The sequence below is a fragment of the Alosa alosa genome, chromosome 13 (genome assembly GCF_017589495.1).
Source record: "Alosa alosa isolate M-15738 ecotype Scorff River chromosome 13, AALO_Geno_1.1, whole genome shotgun sequence".
NCBI lineage: Eukaryota > Metazoa > Chordata > Actinopteri > Clupeiformes > Clupeidae > Alosa > Alosa alosa.
This window is the reverse complement of record NC_063201.1, coordinates 18,409,173-18,431,309: the sequence shown is the minus strand read 5'-3', so window position 1 is coordinate 18,431,309 and position 22,137 is coordinate 18,409,173. Positions and strand designations below refer to the sequence as shown.

General features: G+C 44.2%; 1 protein-coding gene across 6 annotated transcripts in view; it reads right to left on the bottom strand.

The window, feature by feature from the left end:
• Positions 1–21,559, bottom strand: part of si:ch211-1i11.3 (mitogen-activated protein kinase kinase kinase 5) — a 31,404-nt gene extending 9,845 nt beyond the window's left edge. For 3 of the 6 annotated variants that reach the window (XM_048260841.1, XM_048260844.1, XM_048260842.1), the window contains exons 1-15: positions 21,091–21,559; positions 20,728–20,867; positions 14,535–14,722; positions 13,857–14,025; positions 12,609–12,715; positions 12,257–12,427; positions 10,871–10,983; positions 9,596–9,755; positions 9,276–9,426; positions 8,722–8,826; positions 6,350–6,399; positions 4,339–4,434; positions 1,101–1,185; positions 653–786; positions 352–444 (exon numbers count right to left, since the gene is read on the bottom strand). In XM_048260841.1, coding sequence (XP_048116798.1) covers positions 352–444; positions 653–786; positions 1,101–1,185; positions 4,339–4,434; positions 6,350–6,399; positions 8,722–8,826; positions 9,276–9,426; positions 9,596–9,755; positions 10,871–10,983; positions 12,257–12,427; positions 12,609–12,715; positions 13,857–14,025; positions 14,535–14,722; positions 20,728–20,867; positions 21,091–21,427 — 2,099 coding nt within the window. In that variant the 5' untranslated portion in view covers positions 21,428–21,559. The remainder of the gene's footprint in view (positions 1–351; positions 445–652; positions 787–1,100; positions 1,186–4,338; positions 4,435–6,349; positions 6,400–8,721; positions 8,827–9,275; positions 9,427–9,595; positions 9,756–10,870; positions 10,984–12,256; positions 12,428–12,608; positions 12,716–13,856; positions 14,026–14,534; positions 14,723–20,727; positions 20,868–21,090) is intronic. The other 3 variants (XM_048260845.1, XM_048260846.1, XM_048260843.1) reach the window with 2 other exon arrangements.
• Between the last annotated feature and the right edge of the window lie 578 nt (positions 21,560–22,137).

Here is a 22,137-nt window from a genome sequence, read left to right as displayed (position 1 = left end):
TAAACTGGTACACCAGTACAGTAATTAGTTACAGTAATTTCCTGTGTATTAGCTGCATTGTGTATAAACTGTATTAATGTTTTATACAAAACAAACAAAAAATAAAACATGTATTAACCGCACATGTGTATAAACCACAGCGTCCAATAGCCCATTGAATCAGATCATGCTTTAATCATACAAAAAGAATAAAGAAAAGAATTCCCATGTGTAGCCCTTCCCTGTGTATTAACCTCATAGCTGAAGACGTTTTTAAAAATCAACGTATAAACCTTGGTTAATTGTCAGGAAAGTACAGCGAACACATCTTCCTTGTAAACAAAGGAACAAAGGAAATGCAAATGTGCTTACAGGTTGTCTGGGTTTGCCCAGGCTAACATAACCAGTTCATGTCTGGAGGTGCTGAGTGTGCCAAGTGTGATCTTGAAAGCCCTAAAGAAAACACTAAGGCAACAAGGGCAAGGAAATACTCTCTTTTCATAGGAAGACTCCTTGAGCAGAAACACTAGTCATAAGGGGGTGTCTATTACACAATGAGTTGTTTGTTACATTGTAGCATGACCAGAAGATATATAAAAGCACCTACAAAAATTGGCCAACAAATTAATATTGAAATAAAACTAAATATAACTAATGAGGATCAATTCCTTACGTGCTGTCCTTTTCAGGGATCTCTTTAATGGCGATGCGCACCTGGTTGCTCAGGTCTCTGCCAGCATACACAACGCCATATGTCCCTTTGCCCAGAACCACTTTACCACCATTTTCACTCGTCTCATAGATGTACTGAAAGGACAGAAATTATCATGAATTCACACATTTCTAATTCATAGTGCCTGTTACACAGTTACTAAAGTACTGATTATATCTTTCCTATCTTTATTATGCATTAGACAGCAGAATGAAACACAAGTGGTAGTTTATGAGACTGCCACAACACGTGCCAAACCAAACAGGAAGTCTTTCTCTGCAATGACCCACTTGCCATTAGTTAGACTACTGCTCTGGCCTTGAAGAAAGCAAGGAAGCCAGTGATGAGACACACCACATCCCGTTGGCCTTAGGTTGCTGGCATAAGTGCTTTATGGCGGTGCACCTACCTCTAACACGCCTCTGCTCAGTGGGCATGGCTCCTCCACAGGTGCGATGGCCTGCTGCCGCAGCGAGTTCACCAGCTCACAGAACCTGAGGAGCATCACATGTCAGAGCATACACATTAACACACAGAAACACAACTTATCAGGACTGATTATGCTTACACATACCAATATACCAAGATACATCATCCACATAAACACTATGTACCCCCTAATGCAAAGCAATGGTTTCCGGTACAAATTCAGGAAACACTTATAATCCAGTTAATAATAATAATATTAATAATAATACGCCAGTTTCAGAGGTGGAAAGTAACGAAATACATTTACTCACGTTACTGTATTGAGTAGTTTTTTTGTGTATTTTGTATTTTTTAAGTAGTTTATAAAATCGGTATTTTAAATTTTACTTGATTACATTTTGAGTGAAGTATTGTACTTCGCTACATCAAAAATCCCATCCGTTACTTGAGTAAAAAAAAAGACTAAAGAAAACAGAAAGGAAAGAAAATCGCGCCCTAAACCACTAGCCTAGTGATAATGATCAGCATGTAGCCTACAACAGCACATGAATTAAACTGGGCCATGCAGTCTTTCTGAAAGTGATGGAGACTGGATCACTTAAATGCATCAGATTAGCCTAACCTTTGAAAGTGTATTTTCCGCTATTCCAATCGGTTGTCTCAGGTCGTTTTAGCACTAATAATTGCGGAGATATTTAAGCAAACACCATGGGATTTCGTGTTTTGACATTTGTGCTCACCTTTCTTTGGAAAGAAGTTTATTAGCAGTTGTTTCCCCTCATTTTGATGTCTCTCTTTTTCCTGTTTTGGGCTTTGTTTTTAGTAACCTGACTTGGCTTTCTTGGAGAAAGACATTGCACCAGCAGCAAAACAATTAGCGGTCCACTACTAGCGATGCTCAACTAAATAAACAAAAGATAGACTACCTTATGACTCGTGCAGGCGGACTAAACCATTTAGCTCTTTAGCAAGGGAGAGTGAGAGTGACCTTACACAGTTTTCACTATGTTTTGTATACAAAATCCACTCAGTCAAACTTTAAATTTCGTCTGACATTCATTTTGACATTTAATTTGGAAGTTATAATATTCAGGTAAAATAAATATATGGTGGAAATAAGTATTGAATGCTTTTTTTTTCTTTCAGTAATTAGCCTAAACTTCCAGTGAGTCTATTTGAAATTTTCACCACACATTATATTAACACACATATAAAAAAATCCAAACATAAGAGTTTTGTGTATTTAAGTAGAATGACACAGAAAAAGGATTGAACGTGCCTACTGAAATTTCTTCAATACTTTGTGGAAAAGCCTTTGTTTGTAAAGACAGCTTCAAGACATTTCCTGTATGACAAAAACTTATTGGTCGCAGTATCAGGTCTGATTTTGGCCCATTGTTCTAAACAGATTCCAGGGGTCCCTCTTGTGAATCCTGATCTTTAGTTACTTCCAGAACTATTTAATTGAATTGGCTGCCTTCAAGTCTTTCTGGAGCTTTCTCCGAAGTGGTGGTCCTTGGCTCTTGGAATTGACTATCCTTCTGACTCCCTGGTCAGAAATATTCTGAGATCCTGTGCATGGCGGTTGATGATGCAGTGATGTTTCTTCCACTTGCAGATAATGGCTCCCATGCTGCTTACTGGAAGATTCTGATGTTTTGAAATGCATCTGTAACCAGTTTCATTGATATGTTTTGCAACAATAAGGTTGCAAAGGTCTTGGGAGAGCTTTTGCTTTTATCCATCATGAAATGTTTCTTGTGTGACACCTTGGTAATGAAAAACCTTTTTATAGCCCATCAATATGTAGGCTACTAACCAAGCTTATATTAATTTGCACAGATAGAAAGGATAACTACTCTCTATACAGATTCCAGCTCGTTCCTTCCCTTTCCTTGCCTTAGTGCTTTTTTTCTTAGCGTGTTTAATACATTTCCCCTGTGTTATTCCACTTCATTACATGACTATACTTATGGAGTTGTTTTTTTTTATGTGTGGATTACCTGAGTTATTACTAATGCCTGGTGAAAATGTTGTGCCCCCTGTATTTTCACGGGCCCTCTCTTCCATTGGGACCCTATACTTCCCCCCCCCAGTACGACGCCCTTTAATCTGCTGAACCTTCTGCTCGTTTCCAAATATAAAAAACACTCTCTGCAACTCAATATTGGCCTGCCTGCCTCAGCTGCCTGCGGGGGGCTTTTCAGTTGTGCTGGATTACTGTTCACTGCAAAGCGACCCAAGGATGACTGCAACTAACTTTGAAAATCAACTACTGCTCAAACCTAAAGGAGAACTCCGGTGATTTTTCACATAGATCTCCATTTCTCAACGTCCTTTTCAGGCAAGTACCTCCACTCGGCAGCCATATTGCAACAGTTTTTGGGCACTTATCGTGCATCTATTTCAGCAGAAATGTGTGTGCGTAAGGCTTCACGACACCAATCTTGCTCCAGCAGCGAGATCACAACAGATGATTGGCACGATGTCTTCAGTGCACCCCACATGATTGGCTCAATGTATTTTACAACACACCACATGATTGGCTCAATGTATTCACATGTCGACGTTTTGCCGCGGAAGGGTTGTGATATGTGTAGACATATGATGTGTAGACAACTGCCATATTGGCGTTACAAACTGACCCCATGCATTACTATGGAGGATTTTTTGAGTGCTGTATCTCCTCATTAGAAAGTCTTTGGTAAAACTGGTTGTTCTGGTACCCCAAAAAAAAGTAACTAAGTAACTTTTACTTAAAGTACATTTTAAATTAACTACTTTTTACTTTTACTTGAGTACATTTTCAGATCGGTATTTTAACTTGTACTTGAGTAATATTTCATCAAGGTATTGGTACTTTTACTTGAGTACAATATTTTCGTACTTTTTCCACCTCTGGCCAGTTTTCTTATCTCTGGCACGCAGAGGTGTGCAACTGTCAACTAGGTTTTTCAGCTTGTCCACATCAAAGATGCCTTAATTATGAGGTTCTTCCGAGAACAATCCAAGACTTTTCTATGGAGTTAACGAGAGGAGAACCAGAGCCAGGGGAGCAGAAATTAAACGTTTAAGGTTTTCTAAACAACCCAGCTTTTCTACGGGCGTGCACATGACAAGATCTGTGCCTCTGTCTTTGGCTTTTTTCGCAGAAGTCGTCTAACTGGCAGTTCTCCGTTTGACTTGGCTGCATTTCAGAGCCTTGCTGCAATACCCACCCTTTACAATGTGCGTCGCTGGGAAAACACAGCTGGAAGTCATCCGAGTTGTAGTGAACATAGAGGAAACAACTCCGCTCGTCGAACTTGGAAACACTGTGGAGGGGGGCAGAAGAGATCTCTAGAGGAGAAGATGGAACATCTGACCACCCACCACTTCCACATGCCAAAATCAACTCTGTCTACGGGTGAGAGAGGGATTATTTCATGCGCACGAAACGGCCAACAGCGGAGAGATGTAACATTTCAGAAAAATATAATGTGTCTTTTTAATATCAGGTGTACATTTTATTATGTGTCATATTGTGTAGGTACAGCCTGAATGTCAGACAGAATGCTTTAAATTGTTCCTGACACTTGCTATAAAAACAGTCATGGGAAAATATGTTCCTGTTGAAGCCATCATAAACAAGATGGTGTCTGTTTAATAGATTAGCCAGGACAGCTTTAGCGTGAAACACACTACAACTACACATGTCTACAGTGCTTGCCAAATAAGAATGAATGCTTTCTAAGGTCTCAACTAGTGTGTAACTGAAACAAAGGAATGATAGAGATGAAAAAATCTTGCGGCACATCCAGTAACACATCCAGACTACTAATGCTTCCCACACCACATCAACACAAAACTATTTCAGTGTCCTTATCACAGCTGCTGATCAGATCTATCCACAGCCTAGCGGTATGGCAGCCTGCAGGTTGCCGATGTTGTATGATTATTTGTGTTGCATGAACAGCAGTAGGCAAACAAGAGCGCTGTAGGCTGGACGAAAACAAGGTCAAGGTAAAGAAGTCACATCAAGTCACAGCCAGCACGTCAGGGTGGGCACAGAGAGGAAAGAGTGGTGACAACAGAGGCTTCTCATAGGAGGTCAGAGAGAAATAGAGCAACTGGCCCCCTTTCTCAGGGCAGCTCTGACGTCTGGGAATCTGCTGCTGCTGCTTCTTAAGTACTTTATAAAGAAGGTATGAAGGGCCTGACTCGTGTGTATACAAGCACACACACAAACACACACATACCATTCAGTTCTAACTATGCCAGCTAAACCAGTGAAGCATGTGTCCTTTTTGGACGATTAAAAACCAATGGAGAATTTCATTGCAATAGTCTAGATTACAAATAACAAGGGCCTGCACACAAATATGTATTGCATACTGTGTGTGGATCAGATATTCTGACTATTATGAAGTGTGAACCGAGAAAGGTGCTTGAGATACAAGCAACATGCTCAGAGAAATTAATTTGGTCATCAATCATAACACCCATGTTTCGTGCAGTTTTAGTTGGGGTTAATGAAGATGAACCCAGTTTGATGTTAATATCTTGTAGAATAGGCAGTGAGGCTGGAATGAGTATAGCTAGGTATGATCAGCAAAGCAGTGATAGGAGAATCCATGGCAAGGGATGATCTCACCTAAGGAACCGGTGTAAATAGAAAATAAGGAGGGGTCCAAGTACCGATCCCTGAGGTACACCAGTCGAAATATGGTGAGATTTTGAAACTTGTCCCTGCCAAGACACACTGAATGAACATCAACTGAAGTGCAATTCAAAACAAATTCTCAACAGTGCAGCCACGTCATTTCCAGTTGACATTAAGCGCAGACTAAGGGCTAGACTCCTTGAAAACAAAACCACACGGTTGCATTTGTTCACTGAAAGTGTATAGAACTATTCTGATGAGCTAGATAGACCGGCAAAAGAGTTACAGTCTGACGTTGATGACAGCTAGATTGAGTGAGTGCCCCAACAAACTACCAGCTGACTCATAGAAAAATGACCTGACCAAATCGCCGAATATTCAGTGTCATTTTTTTAATTCACTTCAGTTGTCCATGCATTTATTTTCACCAAGTTGTCCCAAACCGGAAGTGGCCGCGATGTTGAGAATATGTCCTTTCCCTAAAAATGCCAGCTCGGACAGCATTGAGTGAAGAATGTCATGGTTTAAGCACACATGGACACACTGGTGCACACACACACACACACACACACAAACATTTTTCATACCTTACTCCCCTGATATCAGAGGCTGGGAAAGTCCATTCGTGGAGACCTTTCTGGGAATGGAAGAGACAGAATATTTTCAACAATGAAGTTGTGGACACATGGACATAAACCAGTGTTTCTCAAACTTTTTCAGATCAAGGACCACTTAACCAATAAAAAAGAACTGACGGACCACCTAGCTTAAAAAAAGAGTAGACCTACTTCTACAGTAGGGTTTCTCAACGGGGGTGGTACCGCCCCCTGGGGGGCGTTCATACAACCTAGGGGGCGCTGGGAACGTGAGTTTTTTATTTTATTTTTTTTATTTTAAATTTTCATGGTTTTCACATATTTTTGGTGCAAAAATAGGCTACCTGAAATAAATAGGCTATTTTCATTCATGGGTTTCTAACCCCTCTACCGTCCCAGCTACATTTTACTGTTTATCTATGCTCAGTGGTCATACAGTGCAGTTCGGGCCTGCACACGCCCGGGCTCATGTTCCCCAGCCCCAGCTATCGTCATCTCTATAGTAACGCCGATAAACATGACCCAAGTTTGCGGCTTAACAGTTCAATAACCAATAAAAATGTACACAATTCATTGTGACGTCTTCATCTTTAATAAAACAACACAAACGAACATGGCGGATAGCAAGAAAAAGTGCCGACAGTACAATGCAAATTACATCAATTTTTACATGTTTTTTTTTACCCAACCAGTCTCCTATTGCTTCTAACAGTGGGCTAAATCTGCTTAATAATAAAATAGGCTCATAGGGACAATTCCAGAAGAAACCAAAACAGCACAGAAAGGTCTGGACTAAAGCCTACAAATAGAAAAAGGAAGCTTCTGAAGCTTTGTCTGTGTGTGTGTGTGTCTGTTTGTATGTGTGTGTGTGTGTGTGTGTGTGTGTGTGTGTGTGTGTGTGTATGTGTGTGTGTGTGTTTTCCTACCTATCTGCTCGCTTTACAGAGGAAAACGGAGAGGAAGTTCAGAAGAACAAGTTAGAACAATGACAACCAGAAAATGCTGATTTTGTAAAATGATAAGAACAGGATTTAGCTTGCCCTAAGAAACAGACATTCTGTCATGACTGCTAGCGAGCCAAAATACCAGACTGCTGCACCAGCCCCTTTCAATTCCGTAGCTTTACTGGGAATTTACGCCACAAGCAAAACATAAGGAAGAGTGAAATGTAAATTATCAAATTACACTGCCTCCATCTCTACCATGACACAACAATGTATTTATCCAAGCATACACTTCACAGATACCCTAAAAATAGAAGTAAAGCGTATAAAATATGCTTTCTTCTACTTTTAACAGCCATGATACGCACGTAAAGCACTGCAGGTGTAAATTGATACACAGATTCTAATGGAATTCAATCGTTAAAAATAGAAGGAAGTCAAATGGGCGACTGAAAACAAACTGAAAAATAGAAGGAAGTCAAATGGGCGACTGAAAACGACGAAAATGGCTCTGGTGTAAATTCCCAGGTAGATTCAATGTTTTGGAGATGCACAGAATCATTTGAGGAGCGAGTTCAGTTTAGACTTGTGCTTGTTTGTTCAGATGTGCTGGTGTTATAGGGCGTGGTGCACATATCTGACAAAAATAATTATCTCTGTCTGCCCTCTGGCAACAGTGTAACTTGAAGAATAACTTGATTAATTTGACTGAAATTTGGCATGGTTCCTGACATTCATTGCTATCATTATGCTGATATTAATGAGATAGTCAATGTTCTGGTTTATAGGTTTTGAGAGTTGTATTGTATTTGTAAAAAAAAAAACTACTACAAAATAGGAAATCCAAAATGGCAAACTTGGGTGCAGTTCATTTGTAAGGTTTCCGTCATTCTATCTCTCACCTCACCTGAGCAGAGAGTCAGAGACAGAAAATAATGTGTGTGTGTGTGTGTGTGTGTGTGTGTGTGTGTGTGTGTGTGTGTGTGTGTGTGTGTGTGTGTGTGTGTGTGTGTGAATTTGTGAACTTGTGTGTGAGTGTGTGTGTGTGTGTGTGTGTGTGTGTGTGTGTGTGTGTGTGTGTGTGTGTGTGTGTGTGTGTGTGTGTGTGTGTGTGTCTGAGAAGCTTTATCGACTCATGGCGCCAATTTGGTGAGTGCCGTGTTTAATTTTACAACCAGATCATAACCCGACAGATTGAATATCTCATTGATTTGTTTCATTAGTCATTTACACATAGAATGGTAAATAAGAAAAAAGAAAATAATGGTAAATAAGAAAAAAGAAAATAATGTGTGTGTGTGTGTGTGTGTGTGTGTGTGTGTGTGTGTGAGAAAGAGAGAGAGAGAGAGCGAGTCAGAGACAGAAAATAATGTGTGTCTGTGTGTGTGTGTGTGTGTGTGTGTGTATGTGGGTCACTACCGTCATGGGGGTGACATGCTGCAACTGCACGGTGCGGCTGTCGTCCTCTTCGCTCACGCTGACAATGGTGGGCTGGAACACCTTACTGGGCTCCAGAATTAGAACCTGCAAATCAGAATCAGAACATTGGCATCAGGAACACAAAGAACAGTTCTAGAGCTGCTTTGCTTCACCTGCTGTCATTCAGCTTGAATCAGCTTGCAACAGCTTGAATCTATATTTCAACTTTTAATGACCTTCATATTCTTGGTAAATATGTAAATGTATACAAGTCCTGTGAGGCTGTTTATGGTATGCCAAGTGTCACATCTGTTGGTCAACAACCAGGGAAAAATACTGTGTAGACTTCATGCAGGTAGAAAAACTACAGTAAACTCTATGCACATAGTCCAGCCATGGCCCCACAAGGCCCCACAAGATTACAATATGCTAACTATAAAAGATGTGTAATACGTATATTATGCAATTCTTATATAAGATGTACAGTATGATTCAGACAGTGTGTAAGAAGGTTGTGGTAGCAAGAGGGTTGAGGATATGGCAGACGGCCTTACAGGGCAGCGGGCGGTGGACACTGTGGGTTTGCAGGTCTGGACCATCAGCTCCATCCAGAAGTCCACCGTCTCCTGCTTTGGATGTCTGACCTCCGGAGGTTTGGCAAACTGTTTGTACAGGATGAATGTCTCCATGATTGAAGCCACAAACCTGCAAAGAGCCAGCAAAGAGCCAAACATGAATTTCTGGATCTATCAGTGATTTATTACATTTTGTTCAATATTTACCATTCTATGTGTAAATGACTGATGAAACAAATCAATGAGATATTCAATCTGTCGGGTTATGATCTGGTTGTAAAATTAAACACGGCGCTCACCAAATTGGCGCCTTGAGTCGATAAAGCTTCTCAGAGGCTTCAATGACCTTCTTGTGTTCATTGGTGAGGATGCTCGCTCCAAGGTAGAAACCGACATCCCAGTAGTTCTGCATCTTCTCCAAACTCCCTTTCCTGCCCAGTAGACTGCTTATTGTTACACCTGTATTTGCACCCAAGTAACAGAGACAATCACGCACACACAAACAGACATAAAAACATGAAAACACAGATGAGTGAGCGCACACACAGACAGACACAGACACAGACACACACACACACAAATTCACACACACAAGTTCACAAATTCACACACACAAGTTCACAAATTCACACACACACACACACACACACACACACACACACACACACACACACACACACACATATACACATACACACACACACACACCCACACCCACACACACATACAAACACACATATACACACACACTTTCATTTCAATTCTAAAACGTATAATGAAACAACACAAAATAATAAAATGATTTGGTGTGTGCTTAGTCAAGATCACAGGAAATATTTGTGATTTCAAAATTGACAACAAAGGCACAAACATGAATTTCAATTCCGCCTACTTACAGGCCACAGTGTTTATCATGGGCCAATAACATGGGTATGATATCCTTAATGGAGTTTTCCATTCCCCCATTCTTATCTGCTGACCAACAGAAATTTCCCTTGTGTGTGTCACAGTCTGTATACACACAACAAAGACTACAGGGACATGTTACAGGAAGGCTGTGGTACACCTGAATGATTAAAAATAAACCACTAGGAAAATATTGTTTGGCTATGTATTCATTATCAAAAATGACATCAAAAACCGGAACGGGGAGATACAGACAGCTCTTAGCTAGTATATCGTTAGCTAAATCAAATATCTCACAACATAACATGGCCAGCATTTCAGGTTTCAGAAACATAATGGAAATAATTATTGGCTTTTAGCTTTTTCAACTTATTTCAAGAAGTCTTTATCTTTGCAAACATTGTGTCAGAGGATCCAAAGTTACAAAGTATGGTTGTACTGAGAGAAAAATAAAAATGAATGAGGGGCAGCAGAGATCTTGGATTGAATGCTATTAGGCCATGTTGTGCTCCTCTCATTTTGGTGATACAGTAGAAAGACATAAGTGTTTCCTATCCTATCTGCAATGCTGTTTTACTGATCATGTGAACTGTCTGGTCCTGTGCTGTACAGTGCTTCAGTAATGCAGTGTGCTACTACACACAGATGCTGTGATTGGCAGCACTTACCGATTTTGCGCAGCTCAGCAGATGTGTCGTATTGATGACCTGCAGCCATCAGGAGCACCAAACTGTTGATGCCAGAGTGTAGTGTGGGCTCAGCCTCAAACGCTCGCCCATACCTGCATACAGACAAACACACAAACAGTCGTATGCAAATGTTTGGTCACCTTGGGCTGGGCACATGCACCATAAACATCATTTGTGACCAATTCATTATTTTACAGTTACTGTTAATATATAATATTATTATAGGTATTCAAGGCTATGTAGCAGGTAGCCACAACACTGCTGTTGGATTTTGGGTTTCGAGCACGGTCAGTGTTAAGTGCTGTAAAGGGGTAATCGGAGACTCTGAGATCTGTAAAAACGTTTGCTTGACAGGTCCAATGAAATGCTGGCAAAAGCTGTTCTGTTGGTAATGTGACACCTGTGTGCTATCAGCCATTTGTGCATTGCCTTTGTATCCCACTTCATGTTGTGAAATGTTAAATAGGTTTGGTTGTTGATCGGACACTGTGGGAAATCCCCTATCTATAGCACATCACATTTAGCACCCTTCCTGTGCATATCTGGTATCACAAGGTTTCAATGGCTCATTTTATGATTCTTCAGGGTTTGTATATTGTATCATTTTCCAGGGATGTCCAAAACATTATACCGTACTAAGAGATAGGCAAGCCCTAACTAGGCTGTTAATTGTGTACATTATGGGTTTGACTAGCGCATAAGTGCTCTCTCATACCACTAATGTACTCCCCTCCGCAACCCCTAGCCCAGCTAGTGCCTCTTTAACAAACTGGTCATTAAATATTTAAATCTCAATCTGAGCTCAGTTTCGATGAGTCAAACTTCCACAGTCATATTAAGAGAGGAAAACCAAAGAGAACATTACAATGCCAATAAAGACAGGGAATGGGCATGGACAGTGCAGACAACAGGATGTGCTAGACTAAAGTACCTTATTTTCCGGACGTCGCCGTTTTTTTTCATAGTTTGGCTGGTCCTGTGTCTCAGTTGTAACATATATATATATTTACATGTTTTTTTCCTCTTCATGACACATTTTTTGACTGGTGCGACTTATACTCCGGTGCGACTTATAGTCTGGAAAATACGGTAAGTATAGGGGCTACAATGTCTACATATATTTCTTCTTTACAATTTGTTTATAAAATGTTGCCCTGGTGAAATGCATACTCTTCATGCATTGCAAACTGAAATGATCTTGGATTTTTGTAATTGAATTGTGATTAACTGTATGTTTATATCTGCACTACATTGTAAATCACTATAGACTACAGTGTCCACTGCATGTGTAAATGTGAATGAACAGAAGTATGGGGGTTGTAGATAGCTGGAGAGGAAGAGAGTAGACAGCTTAGCGTCTCTCACCAGTAGCAGGCCTGGTCCCGACTGAATTTGTTGGTGAATCCCGAGCTCATGAACATGTCTTTGTAGACGCGTCCACACAAACAGTGCACGTCAGATGCCACCTTGTTCCCTGACTCCACAATGGGCAGAATGACTGCCAGGGCCTTGGCACGGTCGCCTGGGCGATTCCTCCTGACAAAACAAATAAAAACTCTAGATGGCCAACGTGTCCACACACCACATGTTCATTTATGTACTTTGTGCGTTCTAACCTGTAGTCAATGCTTTCTAATGCACACACTAGTCATGGCTTAATGTCAAAAATGTGTAAAAATGTAAAATGTAAAAAAAGGGAGAGAATAGGTTTGATTACCTGTTGAGTGCAAATATGTAATGAAACTGAATGTTTTGCTGAGCAGCAACTTGACACGACGGGAGGGTATTCAGGGTTTCCACCAGTTTAATTATGGCATCGTAGTCCTAGCAGCACAAACAAGTTTCTATTACCATCCATTATTTATGTCATTGGCAAACACCTTTAATATTTAAAGAATAGTGTTAATGGGATAAGATACAGTGCAGCTTGATTGAAGGAGCACATTTGGGGATTTTCCAGTGGTTATTGTTTTTAGCCATCTTTAGCTATGGTAATTAGTCATGCAAGTCTCATTATGTCATGTTATTATCAGAAAAATACAATCAGTAGATGATGTCTTCTATGTATATTGAAACAGACAAAAGTGATGAAGGAAAACCACTACAAAGACTGAGATCACACAGGGGTTTTCCTGTCTTGAGCTGTGTGAAGATCTAACTGCATAAAATGTCACTGCAAATGCAACACCTCAAAATACATTTTGTAAAGTACATATACTGCAAGGTATAGTATCACTTATGGTGTAACATTTAGTAATTGCACCTCTGATAAGATGCTAACTAGATTTCATTGGCTTAGTGCCCGTTCTGGGCACAATGACAAAAAGATGAATCTAATCTAATCTAATCTAATCCTATGACTGGGTTGGAGCCCCTAAAGCAGGTTGTGGAGAAAATTATGTTGCACAAAAAGCTCCACGTGATGGACATTGTTTCCCATACATTGACTTATTTGTGGCGGTCCAGCACAATATCAACACTGACCACCACACAATGATTTTCTATGTTGTACTACTTAAATTGGATGAAATCCTGTCATTGTAGAGCTATGTGGACCTTTGCACAGCCTCTCCTTGTGTCTCTGTCCCTCAACAAACCTGCATGCACGTTTAAAGAAAACTATAAAAATCCTACAAGGATTGTTGTTGGCATAGAAGACAACTGGCTAAATCGTGATTAAATCCGTTAGCATCATAACCACATTGCGCAAATTTGTTCAAAACTGTGAACACCCCCGTCACCTACCACCACAAATAGAATTCAATTCTGTGGGAAACACTGCACATCACCGACACAAACGACTGGTTAGACAGCAGTGTGTTTTCAGTCAGAAGCTCCCTCGGCTCTACTGTAATGAGGACTGAGGCCACACAATTTGGGGAAAATGTCTAATTGTGATTTGTGACACACACACACACAAGACATGTACTGGTACACACATTGTGGGATGCATACACACACACACCTGGACATCCCGGTAGGAGAGCAGCAAGTTGATGACAATGTCGGGGGTTAGGAGCTCCACAGTGTCCAGCCTATTCTGGATGTGGCCCAGCTCCTGACTCAGCTCCTGGCCCGTGAAGCGCTCACGGGCCAGACGGATCTCCCGTCGGATCGACTCCCGGAAGTACTCACTGCAACATTTTACTCATTAGTTTAATACAATAACAGTGTGTGAGGAATGTCCAAGGCCTGAATTCAGGAACGTCCAAGGCCTGAACTCAGGAACGTCCTGTCTGAAGGTCTGAACTTCCTACAAAAAGCACAAGGAAATGGTGGCCAGGGGAATCTTCTTTTTAACAGGAAGAAACCAGCTCAGAAGGGACATATTGAACTGGCATTCAAAACACTGCCCTATACATGCCAGCAAAAGCTTCAATTTGCTTCTCAATCTGCTCTGAAAGGCTCTGTACATCTATGTAAGAGATTTAAAGGGCATTGGAAAAGGAAGCTATGCAGAAACTACCCAAAACTTTCAGTAACTTCATGACTGATATTGCCAAGTTGAGTCAAGACACAAAATCATGATATCAGACATTTGTAGCGAGACACCTGCAATTCTGATCTTTGAATTATAACAGTTATTCCATCTAAACATCACATTGCTGAGGGTCAGCGACAATCAGGGATGTGTTTAATGGACCTGGAATGGATTTGGACATTCTCCAGCATCTGGACCAGTCTGTCCACCAGAGGAGTGAGCAGTGGTTCCAGTTTGAAGCTGGGCTGCATGAGGTCCTGGATCCCCTTCATGGTGGAAGCATCACTGGCAAACACCTTCCCCTGGGGGGACACCATGTATGGGATGAAGGTGTAGCTCCCACATTGCTCCTGAGACGAAAACACACACACACACACACACACACACACACACACACACACACACACACACACAAACACACACACACACACACACACACACACATGTAATGGTAGCCAGCTGATACAATAGCTGCACAGTATGTATGTTAGGTAAACCTCCCTCCCAACCTCTTGTTGATGTGTTGTTAAGAGATGCTAGCACCCATGGGTTTTTAGTTCCCTTGCTAGCATGCTCGCCTCCCAATCCAAGGTGCTGCAAGTTGCAGGTTTGAGAACTGTGTGGCCGGTCAAACACAATGCAGGTACACAGACTCCAAGATACTAGACCTGAAAGTACCCACATAAGCTGATGTGGCTGACATAGATGAAGGCCGAGAAGCATCCCAGCCAAACCCAAACCAAATTTTATTGACAAACATTACATTTTAGTGGAGGCTGAGCCTCCCTTTGTCTTACCACATACAGTACTGTGCAAAAGTCTTGGACACTCAGCATATTTGTTGTTGTAGCACTGCACTGCATTTCCTGTTAACCATCCCCTGTATTTAAAGCCCTGTTTTTCAGTCCACCTTTGTCAGAACGTCTGCAAAGCCTGCACCTGTAACCTGCACGTCTACGCGCTACTCTGACTCCTGCTTGTGTACCCGGACCCGCTTGACTTCCCTCTGCTCTCCTGTCGCGGTAACTCGACCTGCCTGCCACCTTTACAATTGCGAGTTCTGCCTTGCCTTTGTCTGTGCTGCTGCCTTGTTTCGCCTGCCTAGGACTTCCAGGCCCCTGGCGTGTAAGCCCAGACCCTTCGTCCCTACCAACGTTTGACACCTCTCTGCCACTGGGACACACACACACCCACACACAGAGGGGGCAAAAGTCGGGTACGTCATCACACACCTGACAGGCCGAGCTCGACTCTGGGGAACAGCAGAGTTTGAGCGTCAGACCCCCGCATGCACATCCTTCGACCAGTTCGCTGAGGAGATGCTCAAGGTCTTCGACCTGGGTTCATCTACTAAAGAGGCATCCTGGGCTCTGCTGAGTAATCGGCAAGGTCGACGGACGGTCGCAGATTATTCTATTGACTTCCGGACTCTGGCAAGACGCAGCGCCTGGAATATGGAGGTGTTGGCGGACGCATTCTTCAACAGCCTGGCTGACTACATCAAAGATGAGTTGGTTTCCCATGATCTGCCTTCCACCCTCGATGACGGCATCGCCCTGGCCGTTCGAATTGATCAACGGATCCAGACTCGCCGTCGAGAGAGGGGGCGTCAGAATCCGCCAGCCACCAGCACACAAAGTGCTCCGACTGCTCTTCTGTCCTCCCCTACTGCTCCACCAAGCCAACCTGAGCTGTCTGAACCCATGGAGATTGGTCGTGCCTCCCTCACCCCCGCAGAGCGTCAGCACCGTTTCTCCTCTAACCTCTGTCTGTATTGCGGAAGAGATGGACACCGCGTTGCCAACTGCCCTTTAAAAGCCCAAGCTCACCAGATGTTGGAGGAGTCCGGCTGAGCTCAATGACCATCCAGTCCTCCAACCGCAAACCGTTGCTGCAAGTTCTACTTCACCTTTCTGATTCCACACACACCCTGGCTGCCCTGGTGGACTCTAGCGCCGAAGCCAACATAATGGACGCTGAGCTCGCTCACCAGCTGCGACTGGAGATTCACCATCTGACACCTCCTGTTCCTGCTCGGGCGCTGGATGGACACCTGCTCGGCACAGTCACTCTTGTCAATACCCCCGTCTCGATGATGCTGTCTGGTAACCACCAGGAAGCCATCCGGTTCCATCTGCTCCGCTCTCCGAGCCAACCCCTCATCCTGGGCTACCCATGGCTCCGTCGGCACAACCCTCACCTCGATTGGGCAACTGGGGAGATCAAGGAGTGGGGAAAGGACTGCCACCAAACCTGTCTGCTCGCTGCCACACTTCCCCTCCACTCCGTACCACTCCAACTCTGCTCCTGACATCTCGAACGTCCCGGAATGTGACCATGGTCTCCGGGAGGTGTTCAACAAGCTCAAGGCCACATCTCTGCCCCCGCATCGACCGTATGACTGTGCCATCGACCTCCTTCCTGGCACTGCCCCTCCCAAGGGCAGTCTCTATTCCCTGTCTGCCCCTGAACGAAGGTCCATGGAGGATTACATCAGTGACTCCCTGGCGGCTGGAACCAAACACACCCTGGCCATCCTCGTCTCCTGCCGGTGCTGGGTTCTTCTTTGTGGGGAAGAAGGATGGATCCCTTCAGCCCTGCATTGATTACCGGGGCCTCAACGACATCACTGTGAAGAACCGGTATCCTCTGCCTCTGCTCACCTCTGCCTTCGAGTTGCTCCAGGGAGCCACAATCTTCACAAAGCTGGACCTCAGGAACGCCTACCACCTAGTGCGGATCCGGGAGGGCGACGAATGGAAGACAGTATTCAACACCCCAACTGGCCACTACGAGTACCTGGTGATGATTTTCGGTCTCACCAACGCTCCTGCGGTGTTCCAAGCTCTTGTGAATGATGTACTACGGGACATGTCAAACAAATTTGTCTTTGTTTACCTAGACGACATTTTAATCTTCTCCAAGACCCTGTCTGAACACACCCGGCATGTCCAGCAAGTCCTTCGTCGTCTCCTGGAGAACTCGCTCTACGTCAAGGCAGAGAAGTGTGAGTTTAATGTCAAAACCGTGGCCTTCCTGGGGTACATTGTGGCAGAGGGAAATATCCAGATAGACCCAGCCAAGGTTTCGGCAGTGACCTCCTGGCCAGTCCCAGAAAACCGAAAGAAGCTGCAGCAATTCCTCGGGTTCTACAGAAAGTTCATCCGGAATTACAGCACTGTTGCCGCTCCTCTCACTGCTCTGACAAGCACCAAGCAGCCCTTCGCCTGGACCCCAGCAGCCGAAAAGGCCTTCAGTGTCCTCAAGACTCAGTTCACCTCTGCCCCAGTGCTCCGGATGCCGGATGCAGACCAGCAATTTGTTGTGGAGGTGGACGCCTCTGATGTGGGAGTTGGTGCCGTGCTCTCTCAGCGGGCTGCAGAAGACGGCAAGCTCCACCCTTGCATTCTTCTCCCGTTGCCTGTCCCTGTGAATGCAACTATGACATAGGGAACCGTGAGCTGCTGGCTGTCAAGCTGGCCTTGGAGGAGTGGCGTCACTGGCTGGAGGGGTCCACAGTTCCATTCTTGGCCTGGACTGACCTCAAGAATCTTGAGTACATCCGCTCGGCCAAGCGTCTGAACCCAAGACAGTCCCGTTGGGCCCTGTTCTTCACTAGATTCAATTTCACCCTGTCATACCGGCCTGGGTCACGTAACATCAAACCAGACGCCCTCTACCGCCAGTTCCAGAAAGATGACGCCCCCTCCCAGGATCCTGCATCCATTCTTCCCAGTCCTTGTGTCGTAGGCGCCCTGACCTGGGACGTTGAAGAACAGGTACGGGAGGCTCTCCATGACCAGCCCGGCCCCAGTGCATGCCCTGCTGACCGCCTATTCGTCCCTGGACACCTGAGGTCTCAGGTCATACAATGGGGACACGACTCTCATCTCGCTTGCCACCCTGGATCCACTCGCACCTGCCATCTGCTTGCCCAGTGGTTCTGGTGGCCATCTCTGAGAAGGGATGTACGAGACTTTGTCCACGCCTGTCCCACATGCAACCAGCAGAAGTTGTCCAACCAGCCCCCTGCTGGATTACTCCAGCCCCTGCCTGTGCCAACGCGGCCCTGGTCCCACATCTCACTGGACTTTGTCACGGGTCTGCCCCAGTCTGATGGAATGACGGTCATTCTCACAGTAGTGGACAGTTTCAGCAAAATGGCACACTTTGTCCCCCTCCCGAAGCTGCCGTCTGCCAAGGAGACTGACCAGGTGGTCTTAGAGCATGTTTTTCGTATACATGGACTGCCCTGTGATGTCGTCTCGGACCGAGGCCCGCAATTTACCTCCACCTTTTGGAAGGAGTTCTGCCGTTTGCTGGGGGCCACGGTTAGTCTAACTTCTGGATTCCATCCCCAATCCAACGGCCAGTCGGAACGGACAAACCAGGAGTTGGAGAAGGCACTCCGATGCATGGCATCTCGTAACCCTCATGCCTGGGCTCAGCAACTGACATGGGTGGAATATGCCCATAATTCTCTGACCTGCTCTGCCACCGGCATGTCACCCTTCCAGTGCGTGTACGGCTACCAGCCACCCCTGTTCAACAGCCAAGAAGGTGAAGTCACCTGCCCATCTGCCCTTGCCTATTCTCGCCGGTGCCACCGCACCTGGGCACAAGCCTGTGCCACGCTCCTCAAGTCCGTCTCCAGCTACACCACTGGTGCCAACCGCCGCAGAACTCCTGCTCCCTCCTACCATGCGGGAAAAAAGGTTTGGTTGTCGACCAAGGACCTGCCACTGCGGGTGGAGTCACGGAAGTTGGCGCCTCGGTTCGTCAGCCCATTCCCCATCCGAAGGGGTCGTGCCTCCCGTCCGGCACCTGACCTGGCACCTGACCCTGAGTTGGTTCCGGAACCTGATCTGGCCCTTGATGGTGCCACTTCTGGGGCGCCTTCTGAAGATCAGGGCATGGAGACTGATCGGCTCGAGGAGTTCTAGGCCTCCACCAGCTCCCCCTCCACCCGCCCGGTTTGGTGGTGTCTCTTGGGGACATCTGGGGCCGTCCCTTTGGGGGTGGTTCTGTCGTGAGCTCTCTCTCCCTGCCTGTTAACGAGCCTTCATTGCTCTCAATTATCTGGCACTCCCAGTCTCTGTCTCTGCTCTGCCTGATTAGCCGCACCTGTCCCTACCCTTGCTCTCTCGTTGACCTGCCAGCTGCACTGCATTTCCTGTTAACCATCCCCTGTATTTAAAGCCCTGTTTTTCAGTCCACCTTTGTCAGAACGTCTGCAAAGCCTGCACCTGTAACCTGCACGTCTACGCGCTACTCTGACTCCTGCTTGTGTACCCGGACCCGCTTGACTTCCCTCTGCTCTCCTGCCGCGGTAACTCGACCTGCCTGCCACCTTTACAATTGCGAGTTCTGCCTTGCCTTTGTCTGTGCTGCTGCCTTGTTTCGCCTGCCTAGGACTTCCAGGCCCCTGGCGTGTAAGCCCAGACCCTTCGTCCCCACCAACGTTTGACACCTCTCTGCCACTGGGACACACACACACCCACACACTCCGTTTTCCCCAACCCTTCAATAAACTGAAAGAAACGTGACGCACTTGTGGTCTTTGTCTTGCCCGTGACAGTCTCTGACACATTGGTGTCATAAGTGGGAAGGAGATGTTGAAAATTTGACACAGTAGGCTGACAATCTAAAGTCTTGTCAAACGTAATTAATGTTGTATGTGGAAACACTGCAGTAATGTGGTGGCTATGCGTGATGTTTACACCGCACAGAATTATTCACACATTTGATTTCCCTGCATGTGACAAGTTATGTAGCCTACTAGTGCGTCTATCAGGAATATAGAAAGTAGGGTTCCAATAACAGAAAATCATTAAATTTTCACACACAAATCAATGCACATGTCAATCACACATTTCATGTGAGTGCATTGTTGGATGACATGTCATGGGTTCCTAGAACTGAATGTGGTTGGCCCATCCATTTGCAGCTAAAGCCTATTTCATCTTTATCATCTGCATTGCAAAGGCCATTAAACAGTGCAATGCAAACCATACACTGAGGAGTAAAACCCGTGGTCTGAATGCCATGCAGAAGTATTCCAAAAGGGGCAGTGACAAACCATGATATGACTCTATATCCTCCAGAAATATACAATGACAAATCAGTCGAAACACAGATGGCAATTGTAAGGTAATAATGTGTTTTAAGACTATTTTATGCATGACTGTTCATCTGTAAATATAACAAATAAAGTTAAATTCATTTTGGCTATTTAGGCTACATAAAAACGGGTTCTGAAAAACCTTATAGTCATGAAAAAACAACTTATATCCTTTACAGTAAGGTCTATATGGTTAGTGACAAGCACAAACATCTTAGGTTATGTATCCTATACCTTGAGGGGTTGCAGGTCATTCTCCTGCTTATTACAATACAGAATGATGTTGTTCGTCATATTGAAACTCTCCCTCACGCCCAGGTGGTAGAAAAGGGAGGGCTGACAAAATGATTCACTCATCTCCACCACTGCAACATCTGAAACAGAAAGGACATGAAAATGAAAATGCACCTCAAATGGTTCACATCCACTAATTAAGACTCTGGACTTGGTCCAATCACTTAGATTTTTCTGAAATAGACAATTCTTTCACAAACCGTATTGGCCTAACTCTTAACATGCATGCAAAGTGTGCCTATACTGTTTGTTTGGTGTAGAATAGGCTAATGATTCCCTAAAAGAAAACATTCTACGACTTGCCTGCGTTGTAAAAGTTGTCCAAAACATCAGTTGTCCCCAGTGCTATTCTATCAAAAGGAATAGTTTTCAACACAGCATGTGTGTCAGCGCACGCCTCTGTAAGGCATTTCAGAGAAAGATTTTCTTCTGTTTGAGGTACTGAAGCATGTTCAACGACAATGTAGACAACAGCCAGTGCCCTCGTCCGACTTCGAGGCGAAATTATATTTTTACCCGAGGAGGTGTTACTGAGTTCAATTGCCAACGGGTCCTGCCATAGACTTCCAGCCGAAACTCTAACAGGATCCTTTCTTTTGATCTCGTGCAGGCTCATTCGCCTGCGTTCGGATGTGTACATTGTATCTCCGTCAAATTATATTTTGCGCAACTACGAATCTGAGAAAACTACTTCGGAATTCCTTCATCTTCTTTTCAAGTTTTCAGAGCGCAACACGGTATTCCTGCAAGCTCCCAGGTGAGTCTTCCTCTACATTCCTTTCCTTGACAAGATTGGTCACGCCCTCTCCACTCCTGTCAAGCCCCAAAAACATTTCGGACAGTTACTAGGAAGCTGCGTCCTCTGTCGCCGCAATGATACAATTGCAATAGCTAATCCACATAATCAAATTGAAGACTTCTGAATGATTTTTCGGTGGAACCATCACACATAGAAAGAGAAATCAATCTTATATTACATAGGCTAGTTTGTGCATGACTATTGATTCATTCTGACCCCAACAGGCGTTATTATTTGCAGAGGTGGACGAAGTACAATTCCTTTAGCCTACTTGAGATAGCCTACACCTTGTCAAATATTAGCCTACTCCAAGTCAGATTTTTACTTAAATTGAAGTAGCCTACAGAAGTAGGCCTACTTGCTTTTAAAAATACTTAAGTATTCAGAAGTAGGCCTACAAGCATTTGTCCTTTTTAATGTATTGTAATGCAATGTTTATTTGGTCATTATAGGGTTTGGTCACTCATGTGTAACATTTTACAGTTTACCCTGTCTAAAGAACATCATGCTACTTTATGTCCCACAAGGTGATCTTATCAATACGACAATAG